The 20,365-nt window shown below is 44.3% G+C and overlaps 1 protein-coding gene across 1 annotated transcript; it reads right to left on the minus strand.

The window, feature by feature from the left end:
• Positions 1 to 502: 502 nt before the first annotated feature.
• col1a1a (collagen, type I, alpha 1a) lies at positions 503 to 20,143 on the minus strand. The gene is made up of 49 exons (XM_069674295.1): positions 19,898 to 20,143; positions 17,599 to 17,790; positions 17,263 to 17,285; positions 16,817 to 16,852; positions 15,434 to 15,526; positions 13,911 to 13,979; positions 13,775 to 13,819; positions 12,853 to 12,906; positions 12,713 to 12,766; positions 12,559 to 12,612; positions 12,392 to 12,445; positions 12,243 to 12,296; positions 11,513 to 11,557; positions 11,350 to 11,403; positions 11,207 to 11,251; positions 10,964 to 11,017; positions 10,206 to 10,304; positions 10,038 to 10,082; positions 9,751 to 9,849; positions 9,521 to 9,574; positions 9,294 to 9,401; positions 8,923 to 8,976; positions 8,726 to 8,824; positions 8,588 to 8,641; positions 8,388 to 8,486; positions 8,230 to 8,283; positions 8,078 to 8,131; positions 7,864 to 7,971; positions 7,731 to 7,775; positions 7,184 to 7,282; positions 6,979 to 7,086; positions 6,641 to 6,802; positions 6,477 to 6,530; positions 6,259 to 6,366; positions 6,078 to 6,131; positions 5,928 to 5,981; positions 5,677 to 5,838; positions 5,419 to 5,526; positions 5,071 to 5,178; positions 4,914 to 4,967; positions 4,355 to 4,462; positions 4,161 to 4,214; positions 3,969 to 4,076; positions 3,819 to 3,872; positions 3,599 to 3,706; positions 3,183 to 3,462; positions 2,856 to 3,046; positions 2,434 to 2,676; positions 503 to 2,102 (listed from the first exon to the last, which is right to left on the minus strand). The coding sequence occupies exons 1-49, from the start codon at positions 19,977 to 19,979 to the stop codon at positions 1,956 to 1,958; spliced, it is 4,344 nt and encodes a 1,447-aa protein (XP_069530396.1). The 5' UTR covers positions 19,980 to 20,143; the 3' UTR covers positions 503 to 1,955.
• Positions 20,144 to 20,365: the final 222 nt, after the last annotated feature.

Genomic DNA, 20,365 nt, shown 5'->3' on the forward strand with positions numbered 1-20,365 from the left:
CCATCAAGTGAGAGGTAGGCCACAGATATTTCTCTTTTCTGACCCAGTTAGAGAACATACTGCCAGATATGGAGCTACATTTATTAAGTGTAGGCTACATTTTCAGACCACAGCTTGGCGTAGGATTGTTGGCAACTTAAGTAGAGGCTGACATACTTGGACTGACACTTCTGGAGGCAATGATGTTTAAAATATTTCACACTGTCAACAAAAATGAAGCAATGGATCACCATGACTCAGAATGTTTCAAAAGCCACCAAAGATCTTATTTAGCCCTTAAGCTAAGGACATTTTCCTGTTTAGTCTGGGATGCTGAGTAGCATCTTTTACTTCCCACACTTAAACTCTCTGTCACTAACTGTTTCAGGAAGAAAAAATCGGAAATATTTCTTTACTCATGTTTCCTCAATCAGTCACTGTACAACTTGTAATCAGGTAAAAAGCTGCTTTAATTCAAGACGTAGGGGGGCAGTCAGCCAGTCACTCAGGGAAATAGGCAGGATTCAATGTTAGACCACTTAACATGCTTTATTTCAGCATTCAAAATAATTAAAAACATCTCAATTTATTATACATATACAAAATAGGTACAGATCCTTGTGGTGTTTTCACTCATGGGTGTGTCTGTCTGTCCTCTCTCACAAACTCTTTGCTGATGGCTCTCTTTTTGTGCATTTAAAAAAAAAAAAAACTTGATTGAAATCTTTTTTTGAGAAAATTCACCAAAACAAAAAAAACAAGAAAACTACAACAGATATTTGGATGTCAGGCTGGAGAAGAGTTTAAATGACAGTAAGGTGGTGGGGAAGTTCAAAACATAAAAACCAAGTGTGTTCACTTGAGCTCAGAAACAGAGCATGAAATTGACCAGCTCTACCAAGGCCTGAAATAAGAAAGTTTGTCTCGTTCTAGACACCAAGAATAAAAACCATGGTTTAATTTTAGCACCAAGAGGGCCCTGCCACACCAGAGTGACCTCAAAGAATAGCACCTTAAGTTTTAGCTGTTCCTGCTTCTTTTAAAGTAAACGTTGACTACCCCGCTAACCGTCACAACAACTGCAGGCTTCACTTCACACAAAACCGGGCCCTTCCTCTACAACATGAAATCCTTGCTTTTCTGAGGTAGCCAGAGGATTTTTTTTTTTTTTAATCAAAAAAGAGGTAAGAACCCATGTTTCTCTGCTGGTGGTTTTAATGTGACTTTTTAAAAAAAAAGAAAGGGTAAAGCTGAAAGGAACAAACAAGAGAGCAACCACAACAAACAACAAAATCACAACAGCTACAACATCAGCGGATGAGGAGGAGGAGGTTGTCAGTGTTGTCTAGGGGAGGTGGAGGGGGGGGGGGGGGGGAGAACAACAGAGACAAACATGGCTGTCAGTTTCACCGTTTATTCATCAACACCGGAAACGTGGTACAAAGCAATTGGGTTCTGTCTGTTGGGACTGTCCTTTCATTCCTCTCACTGCAGTGGTGTATAAAAATACAAAAGTCACCTGTGTGTTTCTGTTGGTTTCTGTAAACTCCAGAGAGGCCTGGTTCGGCCGGTTGAAGAGGGGAAGTAAATTTTTACACTTTACAGAAGCATATATTATTTTCTTGTTGCCAGTGAAACAAAATGTCTTCTTTACAGGATCCTTGGTGTTGGTGATGATAAAAAAAAACAAAAAAAAACAAGAGTCAGAAACAAAAAAAAGTAGTGGTCCCGAACACGACGATGCAGACTCCGCCGCATTGCCGGCATCTTGTTGAAGTGCAGGTTTTAGGCAAAGTGGACCATTGCAACAACGGCCAAATGGAAACTCGTAGAATCACGAGTTGTGGGTCGTATTTTTCAGAAAAATGGCATTAGAGGAACGTTTTGGTTGGGGTTTTTTTAGAGAGAGATGACTGCTAGGAAAAATAAAACACACACACACACACAACAACAATTTCAAGTCCAGATTTCTCTTTTTACAAGAAACAGACGGGTCCAACTTCAAGGCCGAACTCTTGGTCTGGAGCACCAACATCCATAGGAGCGATATCAATGATGGGCAGGCGAGATGTTTTCGATGTCTTGTAGTCGATGACTGTCTTGCCCCATGTACCGGTGTGTGACTGGATGGAGGGAAGAAGAAAGGCGAGTTAGGATCAGCTTTCAAAATGGCTGCTGCATAGTTACCAGTTGGATATTTAAAACATTTCTCCTGCTTTGTCTTAACTTTTGTTTATAGAACATGAGCCGCAAAATTTGCTGCAGTAGCTAGCATGCATGTTTGATGTCAAGTTTACTTCATTACCACCAGGATGGATGGAAACCTGCTGAATTGTGACCTCTGACCCTAGACCTCCTACCTACTGTTTTTTCCTATCTTTTCAGGTTTAGCATTTACAGCTAATTTAGCGGTAAGAGGGACTTGTTGGAAAATTTCGACTAAAGTTTTCTCACCGTGCATCCGTCTTCCAGGACGCTGTAGGTGAAGCGGCTGTTGCCCTCGGCTCTGATCTCGATCTCGTTGGAGCCCTGGAGGAGCAGGGCCTTCTTGAGGTTGCCGGCGGTGGCGTCCATGTAAGCGACGCTGTTCTTGCAGTGGTAGGTGATGTTCTGGGATGCCTCAGTGGACATGAGACGCAGGAAGGTCAGCTGGATGTTGACATCCTCTGGCTGAGAGCCCTGGCTTCCGTACTCGAACTGTGCAGGAAAGAGGAGGGAAGAAATGTTACTGACTGAACAAGGAGGGGAAAAAGAGGGCATAAGACATGGGGAGGTAGTGGAGAAGAGGGGTAGAGGATGGAGGAACTGAAATGTTGAGGTAGGGAAGAAGAAATGGACTTGGATACTAAAATTGATGGATGGTTTAAGGTTTTTACCTGGAAGCCGTCGGTCATAGCCTCTCCGAACCAGACGTGCTTCTTCTCCTTGATGTTCTTGCTGACGTACCAGTTCTTCTGGTCAACCTTACGCTGAGTTGGTGCTACGCAGGTCTCTCCGGTGTCCATGTTGCAGTAGACCTTGATGGCATCCTGAGTGCAGCCCTGGTCAGGGTCAATCCAGTACTCGCCTGGAGAGCAAGAAGTTCAGAGAGGACAAGGTCAGAAAAGTCAAAGTTGGAGAATGGCCTCCATGCCAGGCACATTTTTCTTTCCTTATTCTACCATTACCCACTCATCCCACTTCCTCTCAAGCCCTCTACTCACCGCTCTTCCAGTCTGGGTGGCACATCTTAAGGTCCCTGCAGGTTCTGGCAGGGTTCTTGCGGGTTCCATCAGGGCTGCGGATCTGCTCGATCTGCTGGCTCAGGCTCTTCAGGGTACCATCAACCTCGAGGTCACGATCGCGGAGAACGTTAGCATCATCAGCGCGGAACATGCGGAAGGGATCGGGAGCCTTCTCACGTGGCTGGGAGATGAAGCCAAAGTCGAATCCGCCGCTAGAGGCACCGGGTGCGCCGGGAGGTCCAGGAGGTCCTGGAGGACCCTGAGAGATGAGAGAGAAGAAGGAGGATATTTTATAGGAGGTAAAGGCTTTGTGGTGCATCGTCAAAATCCCAACCTCTATATTCCCTTAGTTAAAAAAATAAATAGAGAGAAGTTGGTGTATAGTTGGGACTTACAGCAGGTCCCATCTCTCCAGAGCGTCCACGAGGTCCGGGAGGTCCAGTGGGTCCAGGGAGGCCAGACATACCATCCTTACCAGCAGAACCAGCAGATCCAGATGCGCCCTGCAAACAGCATTAAGGAGAACCTTAAAGTCTTTGAAAGGCAGTTTCTCCAAACACTCGGAGTTAAAGCAAATATTTAAACGCAATACTGCTCTAAGCTTAGTTCACTCACTCTTGGTCCAGCGGGTCCAGCAGCACCAGCGGGTCCCTGCTCTCCAGAAGCTCCCTGTGTGTTCAAAAATAAAAACAGGACAGTCAGAATTACTGTTCCTATATTGTATGTGTTGTTTCCATATTTGAAGGCAGGTGTAGAGTTACATACAGCAGGTCCGGGAGCTCCCTGCATTCCAGTGAATCCTCTGTGTCCCTTCATGCCTCTCTCTCCAGCCTCTCCAGATTCTCCCTTGTCTCCACGAAGTCCATTAGCTCCCTGTTAGGAGGGAAAAACTGCATAAAGCAAGCTGTTTCATCTATTGTGGTGGTGTATTGATGGAGCAGATGTGTGTGTACTCACAGAAGGGCCACGAGGTCCAGCAGGGCCAGCAGGGCCAGCGGGGCCAGCAGATCCCTGAAACATCCAAAAGTCAGTTTAATGTCGAGGAAGGCTGCAGTTAAACACAAGCTTTGCTCCCATCTACAATCAACCTAGTAAAAGTGGCAAGTTTTATCAACATGTTCTGAAGAACGAAAAATGGTTTGGTCACTCACAGTCTCTCCACGGTCACCACCCTTTCCAGCGGGTCCGACGGGTCCGGGGGCACCTGAGGGTCCAGGGGCACCAGGGGCTCCAGCGGGGCCACTCTCTCCACGGTCTCCCTGAAACGCAAAGACAAAATCATTGTATTTCATCAGTCATTTGTTCAAGGGATGTAAATGGCTGCTATAGAGTAAAGGCTCAGATAAAACAAAACATTTCTATACAAGGGTCTAACAGATTTTTGGCCATGGAGAAACTAAGTGGCAGCTTTGTTTGGTGTATCTATCCATGTATAAAGAATGTTTAGCGCCATGGTTCTGAATTAGTTTGATAGGTTTTCAGCTAGTATAGCACAGTACATGCTCAGTATCCAGAAGAGGCCGCAGTAGTTAGCATGTTATTTGCTAAATAACAGAGCAGGCTGGTTTAGCTAATGCTAAAGGAGATGCTGGAGCTACATGCAAACTTTACTGTGTCAAAGTCACCTCCAGTTGGAAAACCAAATCTAGCTCAGCTGTCAACCGTTTAACTTGAGAATGAGTGAGCGCTCTGGTAGCAATTTGAACTCACCTTGGGTCCAGCAGATCCGTCACGTCCAGAGGATCCCTCGTTACCAGGGCTTCCCTGAAGAAACAGCAGTGTACTGATTAGAGTGGACTCATATACACACACCAGAACAGGCAAGGCAGAGAGATGGCCTCTGTGTGCAGGTATGGCTTCTTCATACCTCACGTCCAGGCTCGCCAGGGGCTCCAGCCAGTCCAGAGGGTCCCATTGGTCCAGGGGGTCCGCGCTCACCACTGGGGCCAGATGGTCCTGGTTTTCCAGACTCTCCCTGTGGGTGACACGGACAGAGTCAGTCAAGTTTTCCTTATTGATGAAACTTATTGGAATGAATCAGAGGCATTTCCCAACCATTCTCAATTGTTTTGCTTTTATCTTCACATTATCGGGAAATGTTTCTGGATTTGGACTAATGTTTGGTTGTAGACATCATTAAGATTAAAGATGATTTGGTATTCTAGTTTTATCAAATCCACTGTGGAGTTTTTTCACAGTAACACCAATAACTCACAGCAGGTCCGTTCTGACCAGGGAAACCTCTCTCTCCTGACTGTCCGGGCAGACCAACAATACCACGCATTCCAGCAAGACCTGCAGATCCAGGCAGACCAGGTTGACCCTGCAGGGGGCGACAGAGAGTTGCAAAGATAAAGTGGTTAGACATCAAGATGTAGAGTTGCACAAACTGACATCAAGTAACAACTAAACAATGTCTGCATCAAATCAGGGGCTACGTTCACTGGCATTCTAGATTGTTCTGTGAACTTACAGTAGCACCCTCACCACCAGGGCTACCCTTCTCTCCTGGTGCTCCTTGTGGTCCAGCAGCGCCCATCTCACCAGTGCGACCAGCAGGACCAGTCTCACCACGGTTTCCTTTTTGTCCTTCTTTGCCACCAGGTCCGGGAGGTCCGGCAGGTCCAGGGTTGCCCTATTAGAGGAAAACAAACATTGCTTAAAACCATCCCAGACGCCGAGCCCTTCCACAAGAAGTGCTGCTAACATTAGTGAGTGACTTACAGAGGGGCCGGGAGGTCCAACTCTGCCAGCAGCACCAGGGAAGCCAGTAGCACCCTAGGGAGATAGAGAGAGGTCAGTAAGTTGACTGTAGCTGGGAAAATGGCTTCATCAGGTCATCTTGAGAGACAAAAAGAAGTGTTGGTGACTTACAGGAGGTCCACCAGGTCCGCGAGCTCCCTTAGCGCCATTGTTTCCAACGGGACCCTAAAAAGACACAACATAGAGTCAGTTTACTTCGGAAGACCAGTAGCCATGGTGACTTCTTCATGTTCACTCTTACCTAAAGGCTTATATGCACTATGGTGAGGTGTGAATGTATGACTTAACAAACCTGAGGTCCAGGAGCACCAGTAGGTCCAGATGGGCCGGGGGGACCAGAATCTCCCTTAGCACCATTATCTCCAGCCTCTCCCTTAGCACCAGCCTGTCCATCAGCACCCTGTGGTGGAATAACGGTAGATGGATAGAAAGATATAATTTTTCGGCAAAATCGGTGCTGAAGCTTCAATAAAAAATTAAACATAATCAGTAAGAGAAGCTAGGACTTACAGGAGGTCCGGCGAATCCAGCAGGTCCAGGTGGTCCGGCCTCTCCACGCTCACCCTGAGGAAGAAGAGGGGAAAGAAGAGTCAGCCAGGGAATACAAGAGAGAAGGGCCAATCATCTTGAGAGCTTCATCTTCTGCTCCTCACAGAAAATTAGGGGGTACTTACAGGCCCTCCGCGGGCTCCAGCAGGTCCAACTGCTCCTTGTGCGCCAGGCTCTCCCTTGTCTCCGCTGGCTCCAGCAGGTCCGGGAAGTCCGATGGGTCCAGTCAAACCACGGGGGCCATCCTTACCACCAGCACCATCGACACCCTTGGCTCCTTGGTCACCCTGGGGGATTTGATGGAGTGGGAGACTGAGTTATACAGACTGGGGTTTCATACATCAGATTATTTAACACTGAGCGCTTTCTGTGGCTGAATATGACGATCCCGGAAGCATCTTAGAGTCGTGCCACCCTGTATTGCTAATATTGGTAGTATTAGGAATATCATTGTGACACTCACTCTGTCTCCTCTCAGTCCTGGAAGACCACCAGCACCGCGCTCACCAGGCATTCCCTGCAGTCCGGGGGCACCCTGAGCTCCGGGAGCACCAGGGGCACCAGCATCTCCCTAAAGAAGAAGAGGAGGAGGAAGAGAGCATGAGGTTACACATCAAATCAACAAGAAGACCACCAAGTTCTCTTCATTCAGGGCTTCGAGGGTTTACCTTAGCACCATCGTTTCCAGCAGATCCGGGGGCTCCACGGCCACCAGCGGGTCCAGCAGGTCCAGATGCACCACGCTCACCGGGGAATCCTCTGTCGCCCTGGGGGGGAAATGATGGCAGAGAGTTAGGTAAGTCTAGTGAGAGAGTGGTCAAAATATTCAGGTACTTATGTGAAATGGAAAGCTTCCTCTGAGAACATCATTTATCTGTTTTAGAGCAACATTTAAAGCAAAAGTCTTAAAACAGATGTCCTTAACAATGTATCTTGTAGCAAGGCTTTTTGTAGAGGGCCTTTCCTTGGGCGGCCATATTGTAGGTACTCCGTTGTTTTCTAAGTTCTTTTTCAATGTTGTTAAAACTAGCCATGCTATGTACATAGCTAACCAACATTTCTTAGTTCTGGCCTGTTAAAAGCTAACTTTAGCCTATTAGCATTAATATCAGAATGTTCATGTAAACTAAATGAGCCTCTCAATCAGGACTGCAGAAGCAGACTGCTGGGTGATTATAAACGTGATGGGTATGATGATGATGATGAGTGACTTACTCTGTTTCCAGCAGGTCCGGGGGCTCCAGCTTCACCAGGCAGACCCTAGTTAACAGAGAGGCAATTAGGTGTTAATTAACTAGAAAGTATTGAATGGGTTAGGTATCTTAATCAATCATATCTCTTTCAGTACCTGCTCTCCGGGCTTGCCAGACTCACCAACAGCACCCTGGGGTCCAGGAAGACCCTGGAATCCAGGACCTCCAGCGGCTCCCTGCTCTCCTCTCTCACCAGAGGGTCCCTGAGGATGAGCAAGAGAAGAACTGTTAGAGCTGACAGAAAATGTCCAAAGGTAAGGCAATGTACCAGAATGACTTATTGCGGGGGTTTGAGGGCATTTTACTTACAGCAGGTCCGGGGGCACCCTGAGCACCAAGATCACCGTCCTTTCCTGGGGCACCCTGGGTAGAAAGATGGCAGGCGTTTACACACGCTCTAGTTGTTATGCATTACAGGAAAACATGAGAGACTCAGAGAGAGGCAGAGAGTAGAAACTTACAGCAGGGCCAGTGGGTCCCATCACTCCTCTCTCACCGGGCTTTCCACCCTCACCCTACAGACAGGAGAAGAAAAGCATTGTTACCAAAGATCTGGAGACCATTGTCATTTCTTAATATATGATCAAAGACACTGTGTAGCAGTAAAGAAATTACTCACAGCAGCTCCCTTGGGTCCGGGGAATCCCATGACTCCGGGCTGGCCTCTGGCTCCAACGGGGCCAGGGGGTCCGGGGCGACCATCTTGTCCAGCAGCTCCCTGGAAACGAGGATTAATAAAGAATTACAATAAAGATAAAAACAAAAGGTCAATGTTTTCATTAGAGTAAGATCAAAATATTATCATGGACATGAACTTACAGCAGGTCCCATCTTGCCGTCAGGTCCAGGGCTGCCAGGGCTACCAGTCATACCCTACAGACAGAGGTCAGAGGTCAGAAAAAGGCCTGTGCAGTGAATACATGTTTCTGACAATTATGTGACAGACAGGAAGTTCACCTTAGCTCCAGGCAGACCGCCCTCACCAGTGCGGCCAGTCTCACCAGTGGATCCTTTGGGTCCAACAGCACCAGGGGCACCACGCTCACCACTAGCACCCTATGATTGTGGAGAGAAAAGTGCAAACAATGAGCTGAAGTATCTCAATGATTGTAAGTGAAATGAAAGGACGCATCATTTGTGTGTGCTTCACTCACTTTGGCTCCAGCAGGGCCATCAGATCCAGGGAAACCACGTCCTCCAGGGCCGCCCTGTAGAGAGAATTAAGCACACCTTGGTTAGCGCTATTAGCAGTGATAACCATTGCCAAAACATGATGCATTATGGGCCAGATCAGGGAGTTTTCCTGCAATTACAGTTATTGTCATTTCCGGCCCTGCAGGGGGCAGTAGAGAGTTTACTTCTATGGTCCCAATAAGACAGATGTGTCTGCATCAGGTGGCCTGCGCTAGGAAAACCTTTCCCCCTTTAAATTACATCAGCTATGTCTGTACCTGCACTAAAGTAAGAATAATTCATTTTCGTCAAAAGACAGTATAATATTGTGAATATGAGGTGAGATGCATACTCTCTCTCCAGGAGCTCCACGTCCTCCTGCGGCGCCAGGCTCTCCTCTTGCTCCTCTCTTGCCCTCCTCACCAGAAGGTCCTGGGGGTCCCTGAACTCCGGGAGCACCCTTGATAAAAAAAAAACACACACACACACACAGATGATATAAGAGGCTGAATGTGTATTTATATGTGTGTGTGTATACAGAGCGGTGTGCCATGCTGACTGTTGTGAATATCAACTTACAGCCTCTCCCTTGGCACCAGCCTCTCCCTTGGATCCTGGGGCACCAGCCTCACCCTAGAGAGGAAAAAGGGAATAAACAACAACATAAACATAAACAAAAAACAAACAAAAACACCAATTCACCAACTAATCAGAACAGAAATTAACAGAAAAAAAAACAGATAAATAACCAATAACTTGGATTAATTTTAACACAACATTAATAAAACATAAGACAGAAATGTACTTACAGTGTTACCCTTGGATCCGGGGGCACCAGCAGCACCCTGAGGTCCGGGGGGTCCACGGGGTCCGGGGAAACCGGGAGCTCCAGCAACTCCACCAGCACCCTGCAGGTGGCAGCAGATAGCAACAAAACAGTCACATTATGCTGTGAAGCCAGTAATGATTGTCTATGGCTACAATGCATTTAAAACTGCTAAATGGGCTGCTTTGCTCATCTTTTTGAGCCATAAAGGGATTCAAACCCTCAACCCTGTCATGCTTAAGAAGTAGGAGTGTTGAGAGAGATACTCACAGGAAGTCCCTTAGCTCCAGCGGCTCCATCAAGACCGGGGTTTCCCTGTGAGAGAAGAAAGGAAACGGAGGTTCATTAACAAAAGACAAGCAGGTCTTTTGAATGAAGTGGGTGCCATTATATTATCATTGAGAAAATCTGTTGTAAAAATGTAGCGTTTGTCCTTACAGAAGGTCCAGCGGGGCCAGCAGGTCCGGGGTTACCAGGCTCACCACGGGATCCAGCGGGTCCCTCGGATCCACGACCACCCTGAGCTCCGGCGTCTCCCTGTTCAGAGGGGAAAGGAAGGGTTCACTTAAATGATGGTGACCAACCCTAACATTATTCAAGACTAGCAGAAGGGATGACAAATGAAAAAAAAAAGTGATGAAAGGCAAAAGATTGTAGAAAAGAAAAATATGAAAATAGAGATCATGAGCTACACTGTGTTCAATTTAAAAATTAAATAATAGAAAAAATTTAAAAGCCAGCTTGGTGGTGTTTTAATGAGCATGTGTTATAATGCTCATGGAATCAATCTCTATAGACAGAAGTCAACAAGTAGCCAAAATTAAAGCTGTGTCCCCATTCCACATTGCATATTTACATTATAAAGCACTGCTACAAAATAATTGTCCTATCATATATAGCTTTTGCAGTTCTTATACAAGATAATACAGTAGTATTTTTCCAGATGTGAGAAACGTTTCCATTTCCTTTGCTGCTTTTTGGGCTGCTGTATGTTTCTATGCAGGTTAGATTACCTAATATGAACCCATGTGACCTCTCTGGGGGGCAATATTAAGGGTCAATTATATTAAAGAGAAATGTGCCAAAGTCGGATCAGTAAGTTTCTGATGACGGCAACAACCTCTCAGAGAGAAGAGAAGAAGAAATTGGACAAAGCAAAATGTATTATTTTTTGATTATTTTTGTCATGGCAGTACCTTGGCTCCAGGGCCACCAGGGAATCCAGGGGGTCCAGCGGGGCCAGTGGGACCCTGATAAGGAACAATAAGATAAAGAATGAATTAACCACAGCTAACAGAGAACATCTTTTGGTTTGAATGAGCTTTTAGCAGAAAGAGCTAAACTGCTTTGTATAAAATGCAGGAACAATCAATACCTTCACAATAAGAATTTAGCGACTAAATTTAAGATTAATCTAAGCTTGAAAATGAAAGACTTACTGGAGGTCCAGCAGCACCAGCAGCACCATCGTTACCACGAGCTCCCTGCAGCACACAAACAAACATGATTGGTTTATCTGTTCATTGACCGACTAATTCATTTTAGTAGTTCTGTGAGAGTGTATTAGTGTGTGTGAACTCACAGCAGCTCCAGAAGCACCAGCGCGACCTCTCTCACCAGGCAGACCACGAGGTCCCTGTGACAGAGAAACAAAGAGTCAGTCAGTTATACTCTTTAAAGCAAGTGGAAGGGAGGGTTAATCCAAAATGGCAGCTACACAGCAAAGATAGAGGGTAATAACTCACCATAGCACCAGGGGTTCCATTCTCACCAGGGGCTCCACCCTCTCCCTAAACATACATGAACAAACAGGCAGGTGTTAAGAACAACAGCAACTTTACTATCATTACTTAATATAAATTCAAGTAACCAATATGGCTTTTATTAGCCAAATAAGCTAACATAGCTGCTAATAGCTAATATGTAGCTAACATAGTTGCCATTAGCTAATATGGCTGCTTATCTAACTACTACAATGGCTGCTACTACTTTTTGTAACACTACTGTGACCACAGTTAATATTAAGAAGTACGTGTCATCTTGGCTTGGGTTTAAGGACTACAATTTTTTTTAGCAGAAAGCCTGTATTACCCTAACCCTACATGTGTACTTGAAGCTTGAAAGAAATGGACATTTATCAGATGCATATTGGGAAATGCAGGAGCAAGTTTGAGCCAAATTTAATGACTAAAATCAGGATATCTTAGCTTATGTCGCCCAAACTTTTTCAAAATGCAATTCTGCTCATTGGAGTGCCACATTAATACTACAACTAGTACTTTTACCACAGTTATATCAGTGCTACTGCTAATGCTTTTAGCACTATAGATACAGGTGCTACTACCTAGTACTTAGCATAACTGTTAGTGCTGTACTTTTCAACCTTTCCTGCTACCTTTTTTTGTAGTACCAACTCGGGTGTTCAAAATGTACATTAATTATACACCGTGACAGAGTATTGACAGGGACAATTACCTTGGGTCCAGCAGGGCCAGTGTCTCCCTTAGCACCATCCAGACCGCTGAATCCCTACAGAGAAGAAGAGACACACAGATTAAGTCTACAGAGATGCCACATGGTTGATTTTGATTTTGCCGGGTGAGGAGATGAAAGCTCTGACTCACTCTGTGTCCCTTGATTCCGGGCAGACCGGGGGTTCCGGGGAAACCACGAGCTCCCTGAGAGAAAGATAAGAAATAGGAGACACAAATTATTAAACAAGAAATTATTATCAGAGCTATGTTGTTTTTTACATGATATCCATAAGATGTACATGGCCATGGCAACTCACCTGTGGGCCAGAAGGTCCACGCTCACCACCACGACCAGGTTTGCCAGACTCACCCTAGGAGAAGAAAAGGGGGGGATCAGCAGATGGATAAAAGTAATTCTTAAAAGTAAACTAAGATATAGGTGGTGAATATGAGCATATCCAGTCTACTCACATCCTCTCCGTTCTTTCCAGGGGGTCCAGCAGGTCCACGGGGACCCATGGCACCCTGTAGAGAAAGACACACACAAAAGGTAAGAATGGCCACAGACAACAAAGGTGCTGTGTAGTTGTGCCCATGATTGTAATACTCACAGAAGCTCCAGCCTCTCCGGGCTCACCAGGGGGGCCAGTGAATCCCTGAGGTCCCTGTAAGGGGAAACACACATAAACACAATCACACACTATCCTTAAACCAACATTACAACACTCTTTGTTAGATTTAAATGAACACACATACACATTCATGTGTGCATGGCAGCTAGCTGCCTGTGACTTAATGAGGTATCTTTGATTCATGGCTGCTGTTAGCTTGGGTGGTAAGAGTAGCAGAATTTATAATTAACTTGTAATTAATGACAATAACCGGACACTATCTCTCTCATTATATGGCAACAGTCTCCTTAAATAACCTCTTATCTTAGTCGTTAGTGTATCTTAAGTCCTGGTTAGCTTCAGCTACAGTCAAAGATCTGCTAGCCTCCTGTGTTGATTGGTCAAAGTCATGAATCTCTGAATGTCAAAGCTAACCCGTTAGCTTTAATGTTTGAATGATGCTTCCTGGTATTTTGATCCAAGCCAAACACGCTATCTATCTATCTATCTATCTATCTATCTATTGTTTGGTCATGGTTCAGCCTCTGTGAGCTGCAGGTGAGACTCAGGTGTGTCAAAGCAATTTTTTTTGCCTCATTTGTGACCCCTGATACTCGACAGAAACAGCCAACTGTGAATAGACATTAGCTATAAGCTATTTAGCAATAAACACAGGGATTGTGTCCGCGTGTGTTTTTGTGTCAATAATACAATTACAATGAAGATAGTGCCACTGTTTTTGCTTTCATTAGGAAGTGAACTCAGGCGCAATTAATGAAATGAGTCAGGGATATTTTGGCACTGTCTTCATGCCAACTGCGGTGATGTCATAATGATGTATGTGGGACTCATGCTGTCTCATCTTACAGGCTTTAAATTTTTAAACAGTTCGAGTCGAGTAAGGAGTAAGTGATGTACTTACGCTAGAACCAGGAGATCCAGGGGGTCCACGGGGTCCCATTGGGCCCTGTCAATCAAACAAGGCAAGTTTAGATACTGCATCAGCATGATTATCAGTGAAATGACGGTGCTTTTTTCAGTTTGTGTGTGTATCCTACCATGGGTCCAGGCACAGGCATGGCAGGAGATTTGTCATCGTAGCCACCAGACATCTGAGGGGAGAAGTTCTGGAAAAAGCAAATAGAAATGTTACTATACTACAATACTATAATCAATCTGCTGTGAGTCACATATAGTCTGACAATTACATTTTAAATCACTTGCACACATCGTCACAACAAGGTAAAAATCTATTTCGCTGCATACATAAGCCATAGTTTCATATATTGAACAATTCAGACCAACAAAATGTTGGAGCATTCCAGTCTGATTCAAAATCCTAGATATTGTGTTCCCGTCACTCCTGTATCAGCCTAGATCCTTAAGCGACCTTTGACCTCATCACTTGCATTGTGATAATGTAGGATTTCTTTGGGCACAATGAAGTGTCTTTGGATGCTACTGTTGTTACCGACCACAGATGCCACTGGGAAACACATAAGCGCCATGTAGCAGATGGAGATATGCAATCAGAGTTGAGATACATCTTATAAGTGTCTGTTAGCTTAGCATGGTCACTTAGAACGGAGATTTGTGGTTGTATGTATTGGTATGTTGTGGTCAGTAAGAAATTACGTCTTTATCGTTAAAATGTATGTGACCCAGTGGTAAATTCTATACTAGCTTAGCCTGGTGAATTAGCAAATGTGTCAATGATAAGATTCTACACAAGAAAGCAAAATTAAACAGGAAAGGAGGAAATGGTAAACTGAATCATAGGATTGTGTATAAGCTATATGTGGTAAAATAGCATGTTAGTCGAATTGACATGTCATGTCAGCTTAGCCTAGTAAAATAGCATGTGACACAATTCTGAAGTCTACATAAGAATACAAAATTAGCCTGTGTTAGCTTAGCATGCTTAGAAATAATAAAAGAAGTGTATGGGCATAATTGATCGATTCTTTGCATTTTTAGCATGCTAAATTTATTCATTCTGCAACACACGAATCCACTAATGGATCAGAGTGTCCAGAACATCTCTGCTTTTCCTCCCTGAGCATTTACCTTCTTGGACTTCTGACCTTCTGACCCAGACTGAAAGCAAAACTGGGTTCTGTGAGGGACCATAGAGTTGCTCAATAGCTTGAGCTTAATCTTAGATTTTCCCAGCACCTCCTGTTTTCTCTGAAGCTGTGTTCACACCCAGCATGTTTGCATTAGTCTATTTTGTTGTGTATAGTGGACTAATTCACCAACATAACATCACAAAGACATTTGAAACTGCCTGAGGCTGTGGTGTGACAATGCCATCTATACACCTACACGAATCATGTACATGTTCTGGGATGATGAGATGGACAAAACTATATTCAGACTGGTGGATGTTCATGGCTGTTTTTTGTGCTCTCAATTAGTCTTACTACCACAGAATAAAAAGTTACATTAAGTGACTTTAGAGAGTTGATATGATGCCACACCTATGTAATTTACAAGAGGTTCATGCATGAGTCCTATGATGTTTTTCCTGCCCTGTTTGGCTTACAACTGGCAAATTTTACAAAAATACAAAAAAACTTACTCCACCGAGGCCGGGGGGTCCAGGGGGGCCGGGAGGTCCAGGCACTCCAGGCTGGCCGGGGATACCATCGTTACCAGGGGGACCAGGAAGACCCTGCAGGGGCAAGACAGACAGAGGGGGTCAGGCTCATGTGTCAAAGTCACCTGAATGCAGGGCTCGAATGCAGACAGACATAAACAGAGAGAGGAAAACACAACATCCACCCCAGACACATGACTGCTTGAACTCTTGTTGCATCATCAGAACAGATTCTTGTGTATAATATCTTGTTTGCTATGTGTGTCCTGACAGGCTCACTTGCCCTATAGTGAGGAGAGCAGTGGCCACCTCAGGAGAAGCAGACTGATCATGTGACCAACCAGGAGGGACTGGCATTTGCCATGTGACATCAGGATACAGGAAGTGGGTAATAGTCTTGCTCTATAGGTAATTTTATCATCATCAAAAACATTAAATAAATGATCGGAATAATTTCTCCATTAAACGTAATATAATGTGTATATCATAATAAATGTTACAGAAAACTTGAAATATTAATGATTGTAAATACTCTATTTTACTAGGCTGTAGATGAGCTGACCTGCCAAAATAAAATGACCAAAGTAGTTTCAGATTTAAATGCCAGCTGGCTGAATCATATCCGATGATAATCCTATGAATAAATAATCAAATCAATATGAAATCTGTAAAATAATGAATGAATGAATTCAAATTCCAGATTCCATCAATCTATACAGAAGCGACTTCTCCACTGAGCAGCAGTTTGACTTTTTAGTTTGAAACATTAAGTCTTAAGTCTTAGAACATTTTACTCTCTGTGTAGCTGAAGGAAATTTGAAGACAGAATTTCCCCTTCAAAACAGCTTCACCCACAGTCTGCGTGTCTCAACCTGACATCTGCATTTTTTCAGTCCCACATCTTTTCACTGCTCTCAGTAGATGATGAACCCTGTTAAAGCTAATTTTGTGCTTTAAATTAACTTTGTTACTTATTTGGACTTCTTCAAACAAGAAGGATTGACTAAATTCAGCAGTGGAAGTCACAAAGTACAAATATTTCCCTCAGTGCAGTTTTGAAGAACAGTATTTGCACTTTAGATGTATAGTTCTTTTGTTTGCATCTTGTAATTTGAGTGCTCATACTTCAAAAGCTTCACTCTGTTGTCGTGTAACACTTCTTTACATTGGTGTAAGTAAGATCATGAATGCCTGACAGGGCTTAGGGGATCTCAGTCATGTTTCCACATGTGCCTGATTTAAAACACACATCAGTATAGCTGCCTTAACTCCAACTTAACACACAGGAATCTGCTCAGACAGCGAACACACCACATGGCCCTCAGCTGACCAGAAATCCAAATATTAACGACAGTGTGAACTTACCCTATCTCCCTTGGGTCCAGTCTCTCCCCGGGGTCCCTGTAGATACAAACAAACAAAAAAATGTAATAATGTTTGATTACAGTAAATTGTGTAATTGATACATCTGAATATGATTGACAAGATAAATTATATGTGTGATCATGTAATCATTGATCTATTAACTGTATCTGATCTCGTAATAAACATCATCTTTCGATTCAGTTGAACTATTAGACTATCATCTTACACCTGATCATTATATGCCCCAATCTAACATCCGTTAATGATCAATTGTTTATATTGGAATCAATCAATAATTATTCCGGTTAGGTCTTTTTGGGTCATTGAATTATTTTGTTTTTGAGTTGGTAGTCATGATCAATCTTATGTATATGGAAGGCCTTAAATAATAGTGATGAATACAGTTATTTGAAAGACTGCTAATGAATGAAATCATCAATAATTACCTCAACCGTAGAATCTCTGAACCCTGCAGAGAGAGAAGACACAGACAGAGATAGAAAGTTGGATTAAGAAAGATAAAACACACGGTTTGATTTTAGTTTCTAATAACAGGAGGAAACTGTGAGTGGATGAAAGAGGAGAAAGAGTGTGTTTACTCATGATGGAGCAGTTTTAAGGTGTGAGGCAGACCGGAAGTGGTAGGTAAAGTAGAGAAAATAAGACATTGATAAAAGAGGAAATCACTGTCTAAAAAGATTGCATGTAGTTTTTGATTTCATAAAATTGACGTATGAAAACCAAGTGATAAAGAGTAAATAGGAGAAAGTAGAACAAAATACCGTCGTCGGGGCAGATGGGGCAGCACTCGTCGTGGGGGATGACAGGGTTTGGGCAGTCAGGTGTGTCCTCGCAGATGACCTCATCGCACATCACTGTGCCGCTGTCGCACACACAGATCTGGCATGGCTCAGGCTTCCACACATCCCGGTCCGCAAACACCTGGCCGTCCAAGGTGCAGCTTCCGCCCGTACCTGAGGAGGAGCGGCAGAGAGAGACAGGTGAGAAACCAGAACACACGCGCACAAAAATAAATATTACAAGAAATTTGTAAATCCAGGATTGACATTTGCTATAAATAAAAGTTGAAAAAAAAGACAGCAAACAAATAAATAAAATATAAAATAAAACGAACTTAATTTAAACAGCATTCATCATGTAGCCTAGCCATTTGAATTATGTTTTAACAGATTCTTCAGTAATAAATTACGACTGAGCTCTTGAGGTATCGGCTACAAAATACGTTAATGACATTATTTATATCAATAATGAAAAAGTATCATCTCATAAAGCCTATTAGTTTACACGTGAAATAAAAGGAAGTTTAGAAAGTTCGTCATGTTGGGAAAAAATAATTGATATATTCATACAAAATAATGACGAGGAACAGAGAAAGTGGTTAACGCAGTAAATAAAACACAAAGCTGGAGGAGTGGAGACGTGTGGACAGGAAGTGGCCTCTAAATCGCACCGGAAGAAGGAAAGGCTGAGGTGACAGAAAGGTCACCGACGTGCTGCGTATGGATTCAGGTCACGTCATCGCTTCGCACGGAGAAAAAACGTCTCCGGGTTTTAAACTGCCGTTTAACCACAGTTAAACCGATCATTCCTCTGCTCTAGCCCAAAGTCACATTTTCCGACCTGAGCTGCATCCCTGCTGCTGCTGTGAGTCCCTCAGCAAACCCAAACTGGGGCTCCTTCACAGGCTTATAAATCTCCCAGCATGCCAGAGTGCTGAGCTCAGAGGGAAAAGCATCAGCTCTGCAGACTGTCGGCTTGGCAGCAGATGGTGGAAACAGTCCGCATATGTTTGTAATTAGAGGAAAGAAAAAAAGAGTGGAAAAGAAGAAGAGGAGGAGGAGGAGGGAAAATGAGGCGGTGTAGGGGACGTGGCGTCCAGATGTGTCTGCAGGTGCGGAGAGGAGCCTCTGGGTGGCGCTGTAAGACCGTTCAGAGGGTGAAACAACATCTGCTTCAGATAGACAGGCAGACAGCTGAGTCCTTTCCAGACAAGAGGAACATCTGGAAAAATTGAATTTGTCCCTCTTGGTTCTTGTTTTCAGAGCTGAGCTGATTATCTTTGTCCTCTTACAGGAAGAAATTGTTTGTGTTTAAACACCCATAGAGGCCTTTCTTTCCACACACACTGTGAGCTCCCTGTCTGTGCTACATACTTTTAAACACATCTGATCTTTAGTAAAAAAGGAAAAAAGTTTTCTCAGACTGGAAAGGTCAAATGTTTCCACCAGACAAGACTATGCCTACTGCCTTCTTCTTCTTTTCCCCCCTCTGTTTTCCTCCCTCTCTCACCTGGCCACCTCGACACTTGGCTTCAGGCAGTGAATGACTCTGCCACATCAATCAGGCCTGTGAAGAACTTTCCCTGTCTGCCTCGTGTCTGCTGATGGAAAGCGAAGATTTTTGCTGTTGTTGGCGTGCAAAAGCCTTTTTCTTTTTCGCCTGCAGTCTTACTCCCAAACTTGTGGTTTCAGGCCAACTTCAGTCTTTGGGAGACTGGGGTGTAGGCAGCGCAGTAAGGGGGTTTTAAACTGATAAAATGCCATGGAAGGACCAGGCTTTTCAAGTCAGAACAACAGCTAATGTCTTTCTGAAATTACTTCAGCTTGTAGGAGTTTAAATGAGACACACCATGCATTTCTGCTAGTCTCTGCTATAAAACCTTGCCTGGAGGAAAGCCTGGAAAACCTGCAGCGACTCGCTCTGCATGCATGGAGGAGGAGGGGGGGGAAGGGGGGGATAGACATTAACAAACCTAAGGAGAAAGGAGGAGAGGCCTTCTTGAGATGCCCAATGCATTACGCACACACTGCAGTGTCTAAACAAGCTGCACAAGCATCTCTATCTACATGTTTATCTATGTAAACTGTGATCTATGAGGAGATAAAGGAGGCACAAGCATCAAAGTTCTCATATCTACTTCAGACTTTTTCCTTTCTTCTCTCCTCTGTCTAAGATCTCCGCAAGTCGTCCGCCCATGAAGAGAAAATCCACTTTCAAAAACCAGTGAAAAAAAAACAAAAAAGGGGTTTAGAAGCTCCAGTAAACAATGGTGAAACTTACGGTCGTCCTCGCCCTGCGCCCTGACCAGGAGCACCACTGCGCTGAGCAGCAGCGCCAGCCGCAAATCCACAAAGCTGAACATGTCTAGATGCCACTAGACATGTAGACTCTTTGAGGCAAGAGAGGAAAAAAGTTGGGGATGTTTTCTCTTTCTGCTACACTCCACTCATACACGGGTGTTTGGGGCAGGGTCCGCTTGTCTGTTCACAGTCCTCCTGACCCCAGCAGAAAACTCCCTACTGCCTACACGAACTTTCCACCAGGGTTTTTATATGGGAGCCTGAAGAACTGGGAGGTGCTGGGGACCGGACCGAGTGGGGACGCACCCTCATTACCCAGCTGCTGCCGCTCACGTTTAGGGAAGACAAGAATGGACCCCTCCTTCAAAGGGAGAAAAAAACAGAAGAAAAGAAGAAGGAAAATGAGCAGGTCCCTCCTTCCATAATTCCACAGCAGTAGGGTTGGAGT

Source organism: Semicossyphus pulcher, unplaced genomic scaffold, assembly GCF_022749685.1.
Source record: "Semicossyphus pulcher isolate SPU_LCO1_2020_fin unplaced genomic scaffold, fSemPul1.0.p SCAF_23, whole genome shotgun sequence".
NCBI classification, from domain to species: Eukaryota; Metazoa; Chordata; class Actinopteri; order Labriformes; family Labridae; genus Semicossyphus; species Semicossyphus pulcher.

Excerpts from the sequence above, each read along its gene's own strand:
- col1a1a (XM_069674295.1), bottom strand. The coding sequence starts at position 19,979 with ATGTTCAGCTTTGTGGATTTGCGGCTGGCGCTGCTGCTCAGCGCAGTG. Across the intron at positions 12,446-12,558 it reads GTGGACCTTCTGGCCCACAG|GGAGCTCGTGGTTTCCCCGG; the intron begins GTGAGTTGCCAT and ends TCTTTCTCTCAG. Across the intron at positions 10,083-10,205 it reads CTGGCCCCGCTGGACCTTCT|GGAAACCCCGGTCTTGATGG; the intron begins GTAAGGACAAAC and ends CTTCTCTCACAG.